Here is a 21,340-nt window from a genome sequence, read left to right on the forward strand (position 1 = left end):
CAGGGAGAGGCAAAGCAAAGCTAAAATCTGCAGGCTGGCATTTGGTTTCTGGTTTGACGCTGACTGAGGAAAGCAGCCTGTGGCCATGAAATGAAGAAAATGGTTTTACCTTGGGCTGCACAGGCAGATAATGAACGGCTGGCCCCAGTCACCTGACCCTCAACCCCTATTTCATGTATTTGCCAGGGAGGGGAGACAGAGTGAGCACAGGCTAGCAACCTGTGCTGCGGGCACTGAGGAGAACTGAGCGGCAGCGGGCAGGCCTGACAGGGAAGGGGACTGTCGGAGGCTCCTGGTCGGCTGTTACCTGTGCCAGGACGAAGTCTAGGAAGGAGAGGCATAGCCAGAGCAGAGCCGTAGATACCCTACCACTTGGCCATTGACCTCTAGTTTCCACATTTGCATTTAAAAGCCATTATGGAAATGTAACTTACTTTGAAGACATAGTTATATTCAAAGCACACTGCTCCCTCAGCCAAGCGACAGTGACCATAGCCCAGTAAGGATCTTCCCACGAAAGGGAGCGGGGAGACCATGTAGGCACAAATGGGAGGGAAGTCCAGCTTTTCTGCCATGGGAAACTCTCTGAAGTGTATGGAGGCCTCGCCCAGTCACACTCACTTCAAGAGGTTTGAGGGATTTCATTAATTTCCCACCTGGGGTGGACTTGCTTTGAGGGACTTCTAGGAACTTAACAGTTCCAGTTAACTTAACTGAAAAGGCATAATTATGGTGACCGTATGTTTTGAATCTAAACTGGGCTTGGGGTGCCTGGGTGGCTCAGTCGGTTAAGTGTCCAACTCTTGATTTTGGCTCAGGTCTTGATCTCACAGTTTGTGAGTTCAAGCAATGTGTCAGGCTCTGGGCTGACAGCATGGGGCCTGCTTGGGATTCTCTCTCTCTCTGTCTCTCTCTTTCTCTCCCCCTCCCCTATTCATGTACATGCACACTCTCTCAAAATAAACATTAAAACTAAATAAATAAACTGGGTTTAATATTGGACTATTTCATAAATACAGGGTTTATTATCATGGTCCAAAGAAAGCTGTGGGTCTAGGGCACCTGGCTGACTCAGACATTAAAGCACGTGACTTTTGATCTTCAAGGTCATGAGTTTGAGCCCCACATTGGGCATCAAGCTTACTTAGAAACAATAATAAGGCTACAAGTCTATTTGGAAGGTTCAAGACAACTGCTAGGAAAAGTGGAAGATTTGATTTGGATGACGACTTTCCTAAAGCAATTCAACTTGGGGCAGGGGGCGGGGGTGGGTGGGTGGGAGGGAGGTGTGTTTCTTCCAGCAATACTGAGGCTAGATATACCTGGAAAGAGAGAGCATACAACATATATGTATATATGGCGGGGGCGGGGGGGAGAGAAAGAGAAAGAGAGAACAGTGAGAAACCTGAGAAATTACTTGCAAGAATGGCAGAACCAGAGTAAAAGCCCAAGACTCTGCACCCAAGATAATGCCTCGGCATACATAATAACACCTCCCAAGAGCTGGACCTGAAAGGCCAAGTAGGGTGAGAAAAGTTTAAAGAGATAAGAGAAGCTAGAAGAGGAGACACAGACGGAAAAGACAGAGGAGGGCAAGCAGAGAAATGAATGAAGACCCGGGGAGTGGGGGATCAGTGGCAGAGAGAGAATGGGCTATGAACTAATTTATGCAAAGCATTAGTGTTTAGGTGTGCCTGGATGGCTCAATCAGTTGAGCACCTGACTTTTGATTTTGGCTCAGGTCATGATCCCAGGGTTGTGGGATCGAGCTCCACGTTGGGCTACATACATGGTGAGGGCGGAGCCTGCTTGAGATCTCTCTCTCTCTCTCTCTCTCTCTCTGTGTCTCTCCCTCTGCCCAACTGCCTCTCCCCAACTCGCACACTCTCTCTCTCTCAAAAAAGTATTAGCTTTTCAAGAACATGAACTCAAAACAGACTCCTGGTTTTCAGTTCACTTGGTCTGAACCATAGTAAGTTACTGCTACCCTTTCAATTGTTCTTCGTCTGTTCTATCTGTTCTAATTCTTAAATCTTGAAAGGGTCAGCTTCAACAGCTCACTGAAATGGGAAAAAGAGAATTACCCTGTGAGTTTCTGGCAAAAGCAATTATACACGTGGGCTGAAAGACATCAAGCTAAGAACCACAGGTTCCTAGCTCCTAAGCCAGAGAAACTAAGGCCATCTGGCTGCTTGCTCAGTTCTAAGCAAAATACAACTCAGAGCTGCTATGGAGTCTAGTCGGTTGACCACGAGCATCTGGCTTTTAGCAGTCCACATTTGCTATTAATGATAATTAGCTAATAATTTTTTTTTAGACTAACATGTTGGCAAGTTTTCTGTAATAAATTACTAACTCTTCTAAGAGAGGACTTTGTACTGGTCTGACCCAGCTGTCTTCTAGAAGACATTTGCTTAGTGTGACTATCTTTTGGGATTCTCTGTTCTTCTTGGTTTGAGCTCATCTACTGTGGTTCAAGGTGCTCTACCTCATGGAGAAACTGACTGGAGCATGTCACTCCCATGATGCTCATAAATCACAACATTCTTCCCCGGCAGCTGTCCTAAAGTCAACAGTGACCTGAATGGAGCTGTGATGCAATCAGCAGGGAGCTCCCCAAAGGTGCAGAAAAGGCACCATCTCTTTTATTTCCCCCAAAGTGGTATCTTTCCCCCTTGTACCAGCATGTTTATCAGAATAATAAATTAATAATCTGATAAATCACCCTCCTATTCAGATTGTATTCAACCAGCTTGAAATGCTGGATTCTTCAGTGCTGCATTTCTCTGCCAGAGACAAGACTGCTAGCCGGGGATATGCCAAGTTCTTGGCTCTCAATTGCAAAACAAAACAGTATAGGAGGGAATTTGTGACTTAGCTGATTTGCAAACATGACAGCAAGTCACCGCATAAACACTTGTTTTTGTGTACCTATTATTTTTCCCAGGCAGTTACCTGGATCCCATCCTGACAGTGGCCAAATGTGCTGCTCAAGTTACCCATGCTTCCTTCAGTTGCACTTAAGTGAGTTCAGCTTACTTTGCATCATTAAAAAAGCAAAAAACAAAAACAAAAAGACAAAAAAACAAAAAACACCCCAAAACCTTCATTAAATAGTAATCACAAAGCCTCTCAGTGATTATGGTAGGAGAGTCACCAACATCACTCATAATCAACATCAAGCCCACAGGTGTGTTCATAAAGGTACACGAAGATGCCATTCAAATGGAGGCAACTCGGGAATTAAGACTAATTAAGAAACCACGCTTACATATATGGGAATATGTTGAAATTTCCCAACACAAGTTCATCCTGACTTCCTCTAAGTAAAAAAAGGTAATCTGGGCACATGTGAATATTCTTTCCATGCCCCAACTCCAAATACCAGTTTACTGAATAATCACACAAACCAACAACAACATATACTGGGCCTAACTGAACGTATGTGGAAAGCACTCGGACTCTTCAACCAGAAGCCTAAGAGGCAGGGTCTTCAATTTCCAGTCTGTTTGAGTTGAAGAATCAGAGGATCCATACAGTTAGGTGACCTGTTAGTCCCACAGTGGTAAAAAGCAGAGCCACCGTCTGAATACGGATACTTCTTCCTGAGTCTGTATTCTCATTCATTTTGCTAAATTCTCTTTCTGTATCAAAATAAAAATGGAATAAAACTTCCACATGACAAAAGATGCTTAGATGACCTCACAGAGCACTGCATTTTCTTCTCCATACGTATCCCAGAAGGACCTTCCCGTTAGAATGCCTCAGTGTGAAAACTAACTTCCAACTTACCCAAATCCAGGGCTGAAGCACCAATCCTCTGGTAGAAAAAGGAGTTATAATCAAGAAGTTTCAATGAAATTGGAAAAAGGAAAAACTGCAAGGTCTTTTTTTTTGTTTTTTTCTTTTTTTTTTAACATTTTCATAGTATTGCAGGGTCGTTAGTAACCAAGCCTATCTAATCTAGTTCTTGCCCCAGGTGGGGTGAGTTAAGTCATCCCAAAGACAGGAAGGGTCATGCAATTTGTAAAGATCTTACTAAATCCTACCTCGCTGTGAGGCAAGTTAGAAGAATCTCTGGACTGTCTGAGGCTCTGCAAAGTGCTTTGGAGCTTTTTAGAGGAAAGGTACAGCACAAATGCAAATTAATAACAATATAAATCAGCTCAATTCCCTTATGCATAAGCATCTAACCCAATGAAAGGAATACGCGAGGCCCCAGGCTACAATGCCGGTCTTCGTCGGAAAATATATTTATTATTGATAGTGAGTGAAGTAAAGATGTCAGTATTCATGATCGAGAAGAGGTTGTATAAGCCAAGGTTGCCTTTATGTGGATAAAAAATGCCTTATTTCACTTGTAATCATAAACATTATTCCAGTAAAAGAGGTACATTTTTCTTTCCTTTTTGTCTTCCTTACATGATCACTATAATAAGTTAAAATGAAGTAGCTCTTATATAGTCAGGGGAGAAAAGAACAAGAGAAAAAACAACATGCCACAGCCTAGACAATTCCACCCAGCACCGCTGGGCAGAGAGGGAGGTTTGGTGCCCCTCCCCCCTCCCCCCTCCAAATACCATCGCCCCCTCCTCTCGCCCCACCAATCCCAAACCCTGGCTTTGCTGGAGTGAAGGTTCACCAAACCATGGAGCCTGATAAGAATAGAAAGTTGAAAAGGTGGAGAGGGGTGCCTTTCTCTTTTAATGGTCATAAATGGGTTGACTAACACTGCAGTGTCCTTGCTGGCAGATACCTGATCTAGGCCTCGGCTTTTCGCACTGCAGCTACTCAAACTGGGATGTGCCCGGCTGAATCTGCTCTCTGGTGCTTCTCTTTAATAGTCTTCTCTTTAAATGGTTACTTTCTCACTAGGGAAAAAAAATGTTCCGCCTCTGGAATTAACGTTGAGGAGTTCTGCTTGTTCTAAAAGTTGACTTTATCCTCCCTTCTCAAGCATGCTCTGCAAGAGAAACAGAAAACATGGGTTTTAGCAGAAGGAGGGACAGAAAAATGGCAGTAACTATATTACTTTTCAAAGATCTACTCAAAAACACAAAAAACCAGGTGTATGCTTCTTGTTCTCAAAATATTATTACCTTAAAGAACACCACTGCTTAATCATGTATAATCTCCAAACAACCCACCTCCACCACCATACCAAGCTGAACCTTAAGAGTGAGCATGGCCTGGAGTATAGGGTATGGGGGTGGGGGTGCCAGACCCGTGTGTTCTCTTACTACTAGGGACATCTGGAAATGTGTGGGAGTATTTCTCGTGGCCACAGGGACTGGAGTGGAGTGGAGGTCAAAACCCAAAGGTTCTGAGAAGTTAAGAATCTCTCCCAGAAACGTTTGCTCACACCAGGCAGAATGCAGATGTTCATGAGTTCGTAATGCTGGAAGGAGCTATGAAGATAAGTATCTATTCCCAAACTGCAAAAATGGCCCTTATATTCTATTTATTTATTTTTGTGAATGGGGGTACCGGGTGGTAAACGGGAAGAATTCTCAACTACAGATTAAAACTCTCTAACTAGCCAGGGCAGAGGATATATTCTCTCCATTCTTAGGAATCTTTAAAAGACAAAAGTGATGCTTTCCCCTTTAGTTTTGAAATTACTTAGAAAACAGAAGCTAGGCTGCCTCTAGCTCATCTGTTCACACCTTCTTCCCTAGATCCCCCAGGCTTACAGCCATTTACTCACCCAACTCTTAACTGAGCTACTACTTAGTAATCACTAGACTGAGTGAGCTGTTATGGGGAAACCAATAGACATGCCCACAGAAAATTAAGGTGTAATATAATGTAATAATTGGCTATTTAAAAAAAATATATACTTGCTAAATACATGCTAAAAGTTAAGCTTATTGAATAAGTAATACATACACACACTATAAAATTCAAGATTCAAGTATTTATTCAAGACAAAAGAATATAGAGGAAAAAGTAATTTTTGCCTCCCTCCTGTTTCCCAGTTTCTTGGGTATCCTTCCAGAGAAGGTAACAGTTTAAAAGAGAAGTGAGTGGTTCTGCCTCATTCAGAAGAAGAGAACTCTCTAGAGCTGGAGTGGTCAGAGAAGGCTTCTAACAGGACCTTTCAGACCATCTTTCAGAGTCTTTCAGAAGCTAGACAGAAGGTCCAGGAGTGGGTTGGGGAGGAGTAAGAGCGAGAAGCAGCGGCAATGATTCAGAGGTAGAAGCAAGCTGGGGGGGCCGGGGGGGGAGGGAGCAGAGGAGAGAGACCAGCAGAGCTAGAGGAAAACCCTGGCCAAGATATTTCCTGTTGGCCTCTGGGAAAAACTGGGAATCCAACATGTCTTTAAATAGGAAAATGCCATTTAGGAAGGTTCCCCTGATGTCCGTGGCCTAATGGATCCAAGAGATGAGAGTCTGGAGTGAAGAAGACCAGGGCGGAGGCAGATTAGGAATCAAGCAAGGGTGGAGATGAGAAATGGATAGGACCATAAAAAGGGGAAGAAAAAGAGAGGTGATGACACAGAAGGTATGGTGATCCTCAGTGACAGGGACAATGGTGGTGTCACCAACAGAAAGAGAAAACAGGAGGAGGAGCCAGTTTGGGAATGAGGAAAAGTGACTTAAATTTGGGGTTTATAAAAAAAACCCAGATAGAAATGTCTAGAAGGAAGTTGCAAACTTGAAAAGAAATGTCAACAGTCTGTAGAGATAAAGATTTAAGGCCAAACGTGAAGAATAACAATTGAAATAAAAGAGAACAGAAAGAGTGGAAGGACAAATAAGAGAGCATGTTGGGTCACAAAAGCACAGAATGGATAGATTATCCTAAGGATTATCCTAACTCATCCACGATTATAGGTTTCTAAGAAGAATATGTCCACAGAACACAAAAGAACAGATATAAAAGCAGGCAAACTAGTTTAGAGAGAACACATAGAAATGGTCACAAAAACGATACATTCAAGAAGGAAGTAAATTAGAAAAGCCAGATGCATCTAGAGAAAACAGGAAAGACAAAGCAGATAAAGCAAAAGGCTGCTCAGCAGACCCGTCTTATAAACAAGCACCTCAACGTGAGTTTTCTCTCAAACCCAGCATTTACATAAGCTCTGTATCTGTCAGAAAAATAAAAAATTGAGCACCCACAATGTAAGAGTCAGACCAGACAATGTCCCAGTATCACAGCATCTCATTTATCCTCACCCACTTGCGGCTTGATCTGTGTGAGACAACAGCGTGTCCAACTACTTAGACAGGAAGCCATGGATTCCGGATCTACAGACACCTCACCACATCATCATATGTTAACACAGAGCAGAAGACAGTGTAAAACAGATTTATACCGAGCCCGTCTAAAGGCATTTAGTTACTAAAGAAAATTACCACTTTGTGAGTGAGGCCATTTTGCATTTTGGGAGTTATACACTCACTACTTTCTTCAACATACCGATGGAAACTTTAAGCAATTATCTTCCCAGTGAGGATTACATGGCTGTGCCTCATTCTGTAGTTTAGATCTTATGGTTATGATAACTATATGACAATGTGTTACTCTTTTCAAATGTTGCAAAATAATCAAAAATGACCATAATATAATTAAAGCAATAGTTAAAGCATTTTTCCAGAGTCTAGGGAATCTTACTATTCTTCTCACAACCCCAACCAAATATATAAGGGTAATTTTTCAGCCAGATTATGTAATGCTAAGAATGTCAGATTCTCTTCAATTTAAGAGAGACCAGCAAGACCATGGCTGGTTTGAGGATCAGCAGGCCAGTCTAACAAAAAGACAGGAAAACTTTGGAGTAAATACAAAACACAGAGAAATCACCACATTCACAGAATAGCCTACCACATGTATTAAAAATCTAATTTTCAAAGACAGCACAGCAGTTCAGCTAATTCACGGTTGACTCCTTGAAGACACAACAACCAGGGAAGGTCTGGGACTGGTCTACACACAGGCTGTGAACTGCACTTGGTTACCACAAAGAGTGGCAGAGGTTGGTACAAAACCTCCTCACTTCGGTCAGAGACATCAGTAAATGCAATGTCAAGTTGAAGTTTTTTAAAAACTAGATTGGCAAAACACTCTGTTATTACTATATCGCAACTATGCAATAAAACCTGCTCAAAACCCAGGCCCGAGGACCTTTGGCTGTAGGGATCCTGAGGCCTGGAAAGGTCTGTGTCATTTAGTGTCACCTTATAGGTTCTCCCACAATCTCTGCATCAGTTCTGTAAGTAGCTGCTGTAGGGCTGAATTTCAACACTGCATAAATTTAACACTGCATAAATTAACATAGGAAATTCCCCGAAGAATCAGGGAGAAGATTTGCAAGTTATAAAAAATTGCTTCCTTCATTTAAGGAACTGCTAACACTTCATCTTAATGTGGAGAAAGAAATTCCTTGCATTTGCTCATCATTCACATATATGGGCCTGCAGAAACCCCTTTTATCAACAGCTGGGTGAATTACCAAAAGGAGGGAACAGCTCAGGCATCAATACTGCTCTTTCCCCAAGTCTTTTTCTGATTCCAGCCACCAAGGAAGGAACAACTGGCGGCTCACACTGTCAGACAAGAGCAGTGCCCCTGGAGACCAGAGATTGCTTGTCATTTCCATTTATTAATATGATCTTAACTGTTTTCCTCAAATATTTTTGTTACACAGTAATCTTATCAACTGCCTTTTGAATCCTAGCTTTCTTGAAGGGGTTGACTATCATAGCTGTGTGTCAGCTACTGGATGTCTCAATATTAAGGAGGATTATGGCAACCGTGGATTGCTAAACAATCCTCATGAAGAGAATAAAAATAGTTGTATGTGTGTGGGGGGGAGGGATTTAAAGATACCATTCAGATTGCTTGTCTCTTGAGCTTACCCAGCACCTTACGAAGATTTCAAAAGCCCCCATAAACCTGGATTTAAAAAAAGCAGGAAGGGCTTACAGGGGAGAACCAAAATGGTAATATGTCTGGGTATACCTGAGTTTTCACCAAGGAGGGACATGAAAAGTGGGAAGTAAAAGACAAGAGGGCGGTGAAGACACAGTGAGGAGACTCTGAGATAGAGGTAAAAGTAATCAATAAATTTAATTTATAAGGAGCACAAAGAGAGCTTTGCCTGTGCACCCAGCACACTCCTGACCACCTGAAAATCTGATTAGCTAACTTACTGTGTTCTCACTCTCTGTCCCCGACCAGCAAGGGCTGTTCTTTATCCTCCTGTGTTTTATGCCTGAATCTGGTTTCATTCCTTCCATGACAAATGCTCTGTGTGATATGCAAATTAAGTTACAGGTAATTAACTGTTTACACAACTTGCTGCAATAACAGACAAAACACTAACATACTGCAGCTCTAGCTCTTGAAGGACAGGCACTAGAAAAGAAATGCCTATTAAGAAAAAGGAGTCTATTACCATGGTAATATTTCTTCTACTAAACCCAGATCAAAAAAAAAAGAAAACATCGTAAAGCAACTATTACTCTGAGAAAGTTGTTTTGAAAAGGGTTTCTATGAGAGAAGGGACTGGGTTAACACATTTAAAGTTTGGAATTTATTTTGCTTTGATGCTAAATCCAAAGGGCCGCCCTACCGAAGGATGGGAAATCTATGGTGGAACACCCATGTGTCATCCTGAATATGAGCAGCCCAGCGGGGCGATTAATAAATGTCATTAGGTGATGATGATAAAGAAGCCTTCAAACACAATAAAATCATGCTCCCATAGGTCTTCCCAGGGAACGGGCCTTTTTGATTTATCTTTGTGCTCCCGAAGGTGGGCCTCTGTGGACACGAGAAGAACCGCATCAGGAGAGGGGCCCCTGCTGTGGGTCAGGAGAGAGAAGCAGGGTGACTGAAGCAGCAGAGCCAGAGAGGACACCACTGTGAGCTGGTCAGGGGACTGTGTTGCCTGTTCAGGGCCTCTTTCCTCCCTCCCGCCAGCGCCTCACCCAGGGCTACCTACAGTTTCAAAGGAGACAACAGGAGGGGAGAAAATAACTTCATTTTAAGAGGCTCCTGCCGTCTGTCCAAGACCTCTTCCAATTTGTTCCTGAGGCTGAACCAGGAACTCGTTCCCAGGGTTGGTCTGACTAGACCTTGGCCAGATGGCTCAGACCCAACAGGCAATGACAGGAAGTGGCAGTTCCTCAACTCTCAAAAGAGGGAAAACAAAGACTTATTATTATTAGCAGGACCTCTGAAGGTCAAAGGCCTCTAATGCAGTTTAGGCCGATGGGCTCTAGAGCTGTCTGTCAAACTGTTGTGCACAGAGTTACCTGGGAAATTTGTTCAAACCTCAGATGTCCAGGTCCAACCTCAGACCTTCTGAACCATAATCTCTAGGGATGGGGCCAGGCGTGTGTATTTCAAATATACACCCCAGCTGATTCTGATGTTTCCCCATGTTTGGCATCTAATGTTACAGAAAACAGCACACTGGGTTTGGCATCAGGAATGGGCTATACTGGTCTGGACCTTGCCCCATACACAGATGATCACTGAAACTCTGAGTGCACATTCTTCCCAAGTGAAAAGATGGGATTAGATCACATGATCACTAAGGGCTGTCTAGCTCTATTAGGTCATTTGGATGTAATTTACAGTTTATCAAAAAACAATGATAGAATACAGCTTGCTCTAGGATGGGTTTTTCTTTCAAGAACTCTGATTTCTAAAGCAATAGTAACTAGTATGTTTTCAGGCCTTCTTCATACTCATAACAGGGAAGTATTTGAGCCCTGGTCTAAGGTAAACCCTCTCTCTTCAGGGGAGATAAAATACAATGTCCTAAAGAAGGCTGACACTTCTGAGGCACCTGCGTGGCTCAGTCATTAAGTATCTGACTCTTTTCTCTCTCTCTCTGCCTCTCCCCTTTTTGCTCGCACGCACGCTCTCTCTCTCTCAAAATAAACTTAAAAATATATGTAAATCAAAAAGAAAGAAAGAAAAATTATTAAAAGAAGGCTGACACTTCCTGCCATGAAAAATTCCTCCATATGCACTGATCTTAAAAGTTTCCTATTTTGGAGGCAGACCATAATTGGAGGTGTCATTTGCATTTTAGAAATGAAGAACTGGGTGCATTAGCATTAGGGTTAAGACACTTCATATTAAGACCTAGCCTCATTTATCAGGGTCTTGACCTCATGCTGCCCCTACAGCAGGTTGACTCTCTGACCTCCCCAATGATGCCTGCAGGAGCACAGGCCTAAGGTGGGAACTGCCTCACTTACAAGATGTCCTCATTTCCATCCTTCCTTCAACTAAGCTGCTTACTTGGCTAAGGAAGGACCCACTGCCCACTTGTTGACTTAAACTTCTGCTATGGTTTACCTTCTGATTGGCCTCCATCATCTAACTCCAGGCTCTACATTAACCTCTGTCCCTTGGCATCTCCTGGGTCGGCCCTTGCTTTCAGCCCCCGTCTTTCCTCAGTTCTTCTGACCTGACTTCCTGGCTCTGTCTCCACACTCACTTACCACCCATGATCCATGGTGGATAGGGTGAAAGCCACTGCACAGGGGAGCCTAGGGCCGGCTAGAGGGAGAGAGCCTGCATTTTCTAATGGAGCTTATCATCTGGCAGGCTACGCTGAGATAGATGTTTTTCAGTATACTGCCTTCGAGAAACTGTTTTTACCCCTCCTAATTCACTCTGCCACCCTGGCTTCCCTGGGGTTGCCAGGAGTATGGGCTTCAAGGAAAGGGTATATGGCTGAGGGAGGCCAGGCAACATGCAGACCAATCAGAAGGGCAGCTGCTCCTGAGGAATGAAAGTTTAAGGCTGACAGACAAATAAATCTAATTTAGATTAATTGATCTAACAGGCAGAGGCACAAATGCTGGAGGTCCCCAAAGCCAGGGTGCTGCCTGGACCCAACAACAGGTCTCTTGATTGAAATGTGCTCCTAAATGTGTATTCCTGGGCATGTGACCTCTTGTTCTCATGCATGGAAGTGCCACTGTGTCATAGTTAGAAGGCCCTCATGGGCCGTCTGGTTCAAACCTATAATTTACCAAAGAAGAAACTGAAGCTCAGGTCACCACGACTAGATTAGCTAGTTAGCTACTAGATTAGCTAGTATTTTCCATAAACCCCGCCTTCCAGTGAATACAGAATGTTCACCCAGAGGCCAGCCAGCTTCTATACCATTCTGTCAGCAGCAGGGCTGGGAAAACACTTGGAATGCTCTGAACTGCCCCCTAAGAATGCTACTGCTCAAGCAGCCAGATGTTGCAAGAAAAAAGCAAGGTGGTGGGGGATCCCAGGCAACATAGCAATGCAGATATGAGAGGGGATCTTTCTATACCCTCCCTCCACCTTTTGATAAAGGGAACTTGGGTACATTTTGGTCCACTAGAGGCAAATATCACTGGCTCCCCATATCTCCCCCATCTTCTGTAGTTTCCTGTAAGGTAGGTGAACCAAGACTGAATAGAAATCAGGTTTTAATAGTAAGAATAGGTCATTCAATCTTGGAGAGTTTAAAGAGAGCTCCGAAGCTAAGCAGGTATGAGAAATAAAAGATACAGGAGTCTATCAATCGATGTCCTCCTACCTTTTTAAAAGCTGTACCTCATATAGCTGGCCGGTAGCTTTTAAGTCTTGGAAATAATAATGATAGCAATTTATTATCTCTTTACCCTTATGAAGAACATGTAACTTAATATACTGGAAATAAGAGTCTAAATGTCTCATATCAATCCATGAGGAATTGTTTAAGAATAGCTAAAGAAAGACTGATGTGAGTTAGTAGATGAAGAAAGGAAAAGTAAGGCCAAGGAATATCCGGAAATTTTCCATTCAGTAAAATCTATTAGTCTTTAGAACAATGTCTCAAGGGATCCAGTGACAGCCCAATCTTTTGAGTCATTTAAAAATGGAGTAGATTTGGCTGTTGGAATTATTCCAAGGGGCAAAACTCTTACACTACGCCGGAAATGGACAATGCAACCTAATGGGTTGTTGTCACGTTGACCATTTGCCACATTAGCATGGCTAGCTTGTTCTTTGGATTTAACAAAGAAACATAAGAAGGGGAGCTGACCAGTCAAATTCCGCTACAATTGACACTGGGGGCACTATACTGAAGCCCCTTCTAACAATGGGCAGAGTCGGGGTCACAAGGTTAGACTAAATTCACATTGAGAGAAAGGGAAACATGGTATCAGAGGAAAAGTGCTCATGAAATACTCATGATCAACGCCCCATGGCCATTTGGGTGTGGTCTAAAGATGGGCATTGCTGAGCTGTACCTTTGCTCGTGGCCTTTATAATCCCACCCTTTGTTACCTTCAGTCTCTATTACTACTTGTTTTTCCTGTTTTTTTTCTCTTCACTTTATAATTACTGGTCACCTTTTCTCTCATTGCCTTATTTCTGCATTAGTGGATAATGGATGTCCTTTCTCACACCCAACTCAAACTCAAAAACCAAACACCATTTTTAAATTTTTTGTTTTTATGGCAAGGTATTATCTTGGTCTAGTTGTTATATTTACGGTCACAGCTTCCCTGGGTTTCGATTCTTTCAACTGTAAAACAGTGAAAATAAAACTGTCTCTATTTACATCTCTTGTTGTCATAAAAACAAGTAAGAGAATGGATATGAAATCACCTTGGAAGCCAAAGTACTACAGAAATACAAGGTATCATTGCTTCTTATTTCTTGTCCATCACAGTAGTGCCCATCTTAGGATAAAAATATCTTATGGACAGCTATCTTTTTATTAGTATATTTTTATTTTTTATTATTACCTGGGATACAATTCCTAACATTTGAATATAAGAGCTGTGAAAACAACATGTACCTCAAAACATACCTGCTGAAAAGGATATTAAATTATATTGCAGACTGGGGGCAGGGGGGGTCTCTTTTGGAATCACCAGTAATAATCTGGTGCTTTGAAATGATCTGTTTAGTGGTTTCAACATACAATAATACAACTGAGGAAAGAAAAAAAAAAAGATTTACTGAATACTTCATATAAATGTAATCTTCACAACACTGGGTATAACGTCACCCCAGTTCAGAGATGAGAAAAATCAATGCCCAAGGTCACAGGGTTAGTAAAAGACAAAGCTTGGACACAAACCCAGATCTGCCCAATCTGAACTCCCTACAGTACTGTGTGGCATATTTGATGTTTTCCCAAAGTGTTTTATTCCATAAATAGATGCCATTGATGGCATGGGGCCAGGTGCAGACAATTCAACACACCCCAGACGGGCATGATGGAGTGGAAACTCGATACACCCTTAAAGTCGTCACTTCAGTATCATTACAAATTGCACTGCGCAAACAGGCGTGCTTGCTGGATGCCAGGGTAGAGACATACACTTTTGTCACAGCCATTCTTTGCACTGACCACCACCTCCACCTTAATATGGCACTAACATCAAGTTGGAAAAATCCTTGAGTCAAGCTTGCAGGTTCCATGTAGTATTAGTAGTGAAGGTTGGGGTTAGTTAAGAGCACATCAGAAAGCTGTTTTTGACAAGTGAAATGTACTAACTTAACATTAGCAACATTACCTCTACCAAAGACCTTTAAAGAAAAGAACTGCTGGCAACCCTACCAGGAGCCACACGGGTGGTGCTTCAAGCAAGAAACAGGAAAAGCCTCAGCCATTAGGCTTTTAAAGAAAACAGAGGCTTTTAATAAATCTTGACTGTATTTTCTTCCACTAGTGTTGATGTTATTTTCCAGCTACCCAGATAATACCAACCCTCCCGTAAATATCATATATTTACAGAGAGTTAGAAATTTACATTAAGTGGCATTATTATAACTACAGCAAATCAGACTGCAGAAAGGCATGCTGTGTAACTCAAACACTAGATTTAGACAGGTCACAAGGTCAACTCTAGGGAATTTGTCAGCAGAAAGAATCAAGGTTTCTAACAATTTCTGTCTGTCAGAACAATATACCAGTTAAATGATGGGCAATTATGTGACCTGCTGGAATTGCTAATTGGCTTCAGTGTTTATCATTAGCTCTGTAAAGCACATGAATTAGAGAAAACACATGTACTGTGAATATCATATTATTCTGGAAGGAGGGGTCAGGAGAAGAGTATGGCTGCAGAAACATAAAAGAAATGGAAGGTGTTGCCTAAATCCTATCTCTGGCCTCTCTTTCCCTGCCCAATCCAGTGGGCTCTACCAACTGGTAGAAGATTGAACAGGGCTTGAAAGAGTGCTTTGTGTTTTTAGGTTTTCTTTGGTCGGTCCTTCGTGTTTTGTGTTTCTCTGCACGACTACTTGCTGCTTCTAGACTCAAAGTGGCTGGTCCCTTAACTTGTATCTTTCCTCTTTGTTGTCTTTGAGTATTGGCCCAGAAATATGGGGCAATGACCTTGTGGACACAATTAACATACAGTGGAGGGCAAAAGTTAAAGCAACTGGAAAAAGTATTATTTTAGTAAGACTCTTTTTCTTTCCTACAAATAAATGAGTTAAATACAAATAAATGAGTTAAATACTCTTCCCACAACCACCTGGATGGAAGTTCATTAGTACCTAATGCACTGGTTAGAGCATATCTTGATGGTGAGGACTAGTTTGGAGTAAGAAGCTTTTCCACACACATTAGCCCATTCAGTCCTTACCACTGCCCCACAATGCTGGGCTTGCTTCCTTCCGCTGCCCCAGTTAGCTTGGCCTGCACACCTACCTGTTTGGCCTGATTGACACAGCGCATGTACTGGTTGGCCAGATCAGAGCAGCTGAGGGTCTGCTGGGTGTTCTGGCGGTAACACTGAAGAATTTTGGCTTGTAGATCAGCACAGACAGGATGAAACTCATACCGCCTGAAAACAAAAACAGAAACCCGTGAGGCAAATGCTCTTCAAATGCTATTAGAATAAAGATCAAGGCTAAAGAGTATATAAAACATTAAGTAAGATATAAATGTTGCAAATGTAGAAGGAAAGTTTGAGAAATAATTTTCTTCCACCCTTAAAAAAAGATACCAAAATTGTTCCCATGATAAGAATACATATAAGGTAAATGATTTCTATGAAATTAGCTCCAATAATTGATACCACCACGAGCCACTCTGGACACTAACATTCCCACCCAAACCCATACCTAAACCAGGTGAATGGAACCAATACTCTTCAGCCCAGTCGGCTGAATCAGAAACACGAGGGCCCTAACTTCTCTCTTCCACGCCCGTATCTAGTCAGTCTCAAAGTTCAAGACCCTGCAGTCTAGTCCTCTTTCTCTGTATTCACTGTCACCACATTAATTTGTAATCACTTATATCCTGGATTCAAGCCAGTCTGTCTCTTAGCTTTCGACCCTCTATTACTGCCTTCCAGAAGGTTCCTTCTAATATATAAATCTGAGACCATATCTCTCTCTACTGCTTTTTGAATAAAATGCAAGGTCAACAGGCAAGTCCTTCTGGATCAGGTTTCCGCCTGCACTTTAGCCTTCATTCCTCAGATTGCTGCAGCCTGATCAAACCATTTTTAGGTTTGCCCTAAACCATGCCCCTTCATGTCCTTAGTCATGCTGCTCTTGATTTTGGACATGTTCTGTACCCAAACTCCCACCCATCCTATATACCTGGAAAATACTAACTCAACTTTCAATACTTGAGCTAAGCACTGAAGTGTAACCTCTGGACAGCTTCCCTAGCTCTCCATCCAGGCTGGAGTCTACCACTCCCTTTTTGGCGACCCCACTGACCCCGTACTGGTTGCTTCTACCACTTACTTCACCTTCCACTTAACACTGATTACACTGTAGTCTGGTGTCATTTACTAGCCTACATCTACCAGGAGGCAAATTCCAAGAAGTAAGGACTTGTCTTATTTTCTTTGTGACCTCAGCTATTGATATGGATACCTCTTTTAGCAGTCATGCAATAAATTGCTAAGAATACAAATGGGTAGAGAAAAATAAACCTTTTTTTAAATTTTCTAGGCTAAAATTTACTAATTATACTTACAAATCTTTACTTTCAGTGAATATGGAGTACTAAAAAATGCCTCCAAAAATCTTAAAATATACACTTGAAAAAGGATAACAAAATAAACCGGATGAATTATACAAATGAAAGTAAAATATCCTGGTTTGGATCACAGAGGAACTTGAATTATAAGGGCTAAATATATAATATTATCACTTTTAATCTAGGAATTTATATTTTTTCAAATTCGTTTTGTTTAGTACCAAAGGCTTCCAGTCTTTCATCTCAGTTCTTTTTTTGAAATTTAAATTTTTATTTCCTTAGTAAGCTTGAAATAGCACTATTTTAAATTAAATGGGTTCTTAAAAAAAAACAAAAACCCTAGAGAATCGAGGGCAAATACTTTTCCGTCAATAAGGAAACCCTTGGGTGACGATTTGTCTCATTACTTTCATCCAACACACTAAGCTAACACAGATTTTGCTAGAACAGAAAACTGACATGCAAACCACGTTACTGGTCCCTGAGGGAATTTACTTCTTACCACCTTCTAAAGAAAGTAGACACACAGGAAAAAAATAATCCCACAAATTTTACATAACATTGCTTTTACTTTTTCATTCATTACCTTCCTGCTCTGCCAAATACCTAAGAACAGAATTTAAATCCAATCCCTGGAGTTTCTATTCTCTTTAAGATTCTGAAGTTCACGTCTATGAATTTTTTTTGGACACGGATTTCCTTAATCCCCTACCATGAACATGATCATCTAAAAGGATGTGCTTCAAAAAGCAGAAGATACCATGAACTGACTGATTATAGCAAGACACACATCTGGATAAGTACTGAATAAAATATAATTAAACATTAGACCAGCTGAACCTAGCAAATATATGACTAATGTCTATAATAGTTCATGGGAAAAAAGACTTATATTCTATCTTAGTGTTGAGGACCATCATTCTTCTAATATATCTTAGATTTAAAAGCAGGGGAAGCGGGAAAGGGAAAGAAGACTAGAATAATCCTAATTGTATATTCAGCTCTACCCATTAACATACAGGAAAAGATTATAAAGCATGAGCTTCCATATTGCACATCATAAACAAGATGGTGTGTAGGGTTTTTTTTCTTTTAAAAAAACTATTTGCGATGGAATAATTCATTCAATACTATGAACTTGTTAGAAAGAGGTATTTTAAGTTGTATATAAATGTTTACTGAGTTGAGCTATTAGTCATGCGAGTTAATGTCCATGAGTTATTTATGATTTGAAATGTGTCAAAACATACTTTTATCACCACAAATCAATACTGTTCACTTTCAGGGCCTGTGATTTCTTGTCTGGTAGTCCGGTAGGCCTGTATACGCATATGTGTGCGCACACATGTATACGTACACACACACACACACACACACACACACACACACACCCCTTCTGAAATTCTTTGTGTATACATTTCAGCGTGTATTGACGATTAGATAGTAGAGTGGGAGAAAGAGATGTGGAAATCAGCATAATTGTCTCCGACTTCCTGGAGGAGACTCTGGTACATTTTTCCTGGATTCAACTGTGAGGGCAAAGCTCTGCCTCCATATTGATCTGCACTGCTTGTTATGCTGCTCTAATGTACTATTTTCACTTTGGGAAAATGCAAAATGAGATTACCGTCCACCATTAGAAGGCCATAAAACACAAGCCATGGCACCTTCCATTCAGGAAAAGGTTTAAAGGCATTTCCAATATGCATTATGGTCAACCCTCCATATAGCCATTGAGTCAGCAATTGATTTTCATTGACTGCTTTCCTTCCTGCTGATGGAAAAAGTCACTACTAGGCAAAAATAACAAAAGGGCAGAATTTCAAGATACCTAAGAAGGAAAATTAAATCTTGGCTGCAGGAGACATTTAAACAATTTAATTTCATTGTAGGAAATAAGATTTAAAAAAAGAAATGGTGAACAACAAATGTTAAGAGAAAGATGAAATACAAATTTGGAGAACTTGAAACGTTAATAAAGAAGAGATAGGGCAGTAACCCAGAAACATTAGTAAAAAGGAATTGGTGGAATACAGTTGATACTTGAAAATATATATTGATCAAAAACAAGTTTAAAAAAAACAGTTTTTTTGTCACTTGAAGTGACTGGGGATTTTGAGGAGTCCCACCTCATACCCATCCTCTTTCTTCACTTTCCTTTTCGTTCCTGGACTCTTCATTCTCTGTTCCCTTCCTCCTCCCTCACTTCAAGTATCAGCAGCTGCCCTTGCCCTTCTTACCCCACCCCACAGTGGCCCTGAGGAGCAAGGTGGTTGATGACCATATCCAGCAACATAACTGGAGAGCCAAAGACTTGAACAGAGAATAAAATCACTCCTGGTAGGCATTCTGTAGCCAATGTAATCATTTTTGTTAATGTTTAATGCTAATATTCATTTAAAAGGCAGAAAAGAAAATATATCCAAGTATTTTTTCATTATACTAACAGGGTCATTGTAGAAACTTTGCAGGGGCAGGGGACAGAAAAGAATACAGAAACACATTTAGGCCATTCCTAATTTGTCAGTGCTTAAAGTAACAGCGATGGATATGCTACTCTTGTCTCTGATTATTTCCTGGGCATAATTTCTTGTAAGTTGAATTAAGGGTCAAAGACAAATAAAAACATTTTGGTAAAAATGAAGCTGAAATAAGTGGTATTCAGCTCTCCTCTTCATCTGTGACACACTGACACTTGGCCACCTGTTTTAGAGCTATCTGCAGGCTTCGCTGCCCTGCTTCTACTTTCATGTCTGAGAAACTTCTTTGATGTGGGTCTGAGCTTTACATTTCGAGGAAACTACTTACCCATCTTTTTAGTTCTGCTAATATAAATGGCAAGGATAATAAGCTAACTTCAGAGAAGGAGGAAGATATGGAGACAGCTCTTCTCATACCACTCTCTACCAGGAGGCTAAAGAAGTCATGTAACGACAATCAGCAGCCACAAATTCCTAAAGCTCTCAGGAACATAGCAATCGTTCATTATGAGTGCAGGTGCACAAAAAAGGATCTTTTCCCTGTATCTGAACCAGTAGGTACAGAAAGTAGGGGAGAGGGAGAGAGAGAGGAGGAGGGAAAGAAGGGAAGGAATGGATGGCTAGATGGATGGGTATGAAATGTCTGGTGCTAAAAGAATTGATTTTTTTTTTTTTTAACAGATTACGACAATGCATCCTTAATGGGATCTGGTGGTCTAATAAAATGGTGTCCACCATATTAAAAGCAGGCACACAACACGGCCATGGAGTCAAATCCTCAGTTCTAATTCCTATGGCCTAATGCAAAAACGCAAATTTTATTCTGTATTAAACATTGCATTACATGTTAAGTCCAGGAGTCAGGATTTCTGCTTTTATGACACAATAGTAAAGCTATCAAGTACATTGCCAATAGTCTAAAATATGAAACAATCCACTTATCATTTATAATAAAGCTATCATAAAATGCAATATCAAGGAAGAAAGTATTAACTCAAATGTGTTATTAGATTTTTCCATTTTTCATTTTACCTTCAATTACAATATCCTAATAATAGTTTTTAGAAAAAAATGTAAACAGCCTCTTTCTAACAATGCAAAATCTGAAAGACAACTCTAAGGTTTCCATTCTTATAATGAAGCTTCCACCCGGGCTGTAATCAAATTTCCACAATCACACTTTAGAGGCCTAACATCTCCCAAAGTTGCCTGCTTTCCTTGTTTCAATTTATCTCCATATACACTTTGCTATAAAATCTGAAAAAATAAAATAAAAGCAGACAATTTTTTTACATTTAGTTCCTGAAATGATAAATATTATTAGCTATGATGATGTCTATCCTTACAACACAAATAATGCCAAGAGGTCTCCACTGTTATCAGAAGAGGGACTGCTGACCTTGACTACCTTGGGTCCAGCACTTAGTTCAATGAACCAATCAAGCTGACAGCAGCTGGTTGCCCATAATGAGCCCCATACCATACAACCAACAGATTCAACTGGGTGTTGTTAAAGAAAAGTCCAGCTTGGCTAGAGCTACAACAGAGTTTACAGAATTCTATCCTATACACCCAAAGGCTTGAAAGAGCAATATCTATTTGAACATATTTTAATACTTAATTTTTGGTTGCCTTTAGGGAAAGATGTTAGTATCACAACTCAGTAATCTGGATCCATAGAAGAAAGGTGATCTATCTGCAAGGAGACGGGAAAATCTTGCCACTCTTACCCCAATTTTAGCATCCCAAGTAAAAAGCCTGATACCAGGAAAAACACACAGATAGGACCTGTGGTCACCTATTCGAGATAAAATAATACCATGTTCTACATACACAGGTTTACTGTTCTTTGACCAGCAGACCTCATAAACCCTAAGCAGATAAGCACAACCACACCAGAATTTTAAG

The 21,340-nt window shown here is 41.0% G+C and overlaps 1 protein-coding gene across 2 annotated transcripts in view; it reads right to left on the reverse strand.

Moving 5' to 3' along the window:
• Positions 1-4,224: 4,224 nt before the first annotated feature.
• CHCHD3 (coiled-coil-helix-coiled-coil-helix domain containing 3) overlaps positions 4,225-21,340 on the reverse strand; it is a 276,511-nt gene continuing 259,395 nt past the window's right edge. The window contains exons 7-9 of one of the 2 annotated variants that reach the window (XM_039244011.1): positions 15,666-15,801; positions 9,160-9,256; positions 4,225-4,963 (exon numbers count right to left, since the gene is read on the reverse strand). In XM_039244011.1, coding sequence (XP_039099942.1) covers positions 9,167-9,256; positions 15,666-15,801 — 226 coding nt within the window. In that variant the 3' untranslated portion in view covers positions 4,225-4,963; positions 9,160-9,166. The remainder of the gene's footprint in view (positions 4,964-9,159; positions 9,257-15,665; positions 15,802-21,340) is intronic. The other variant, XM_039244019.1, reaches the window with a different exon arrangement.

Source organism: Hyaena hyaena, unplaced genomic scaffold (assembly GCF_003009895.1).
Source record: "Hyaena hyaena isolate Hyena2069 unplaced genomic scaffold, ASM300989v1 scaffold_8, whole genome shotgun sequence".
NCBI lineage: Eukaryota > Metazoa > Chordata > Mammalia > Carnivora > Hyaenidae > Hyaena > Hyaena hyaena.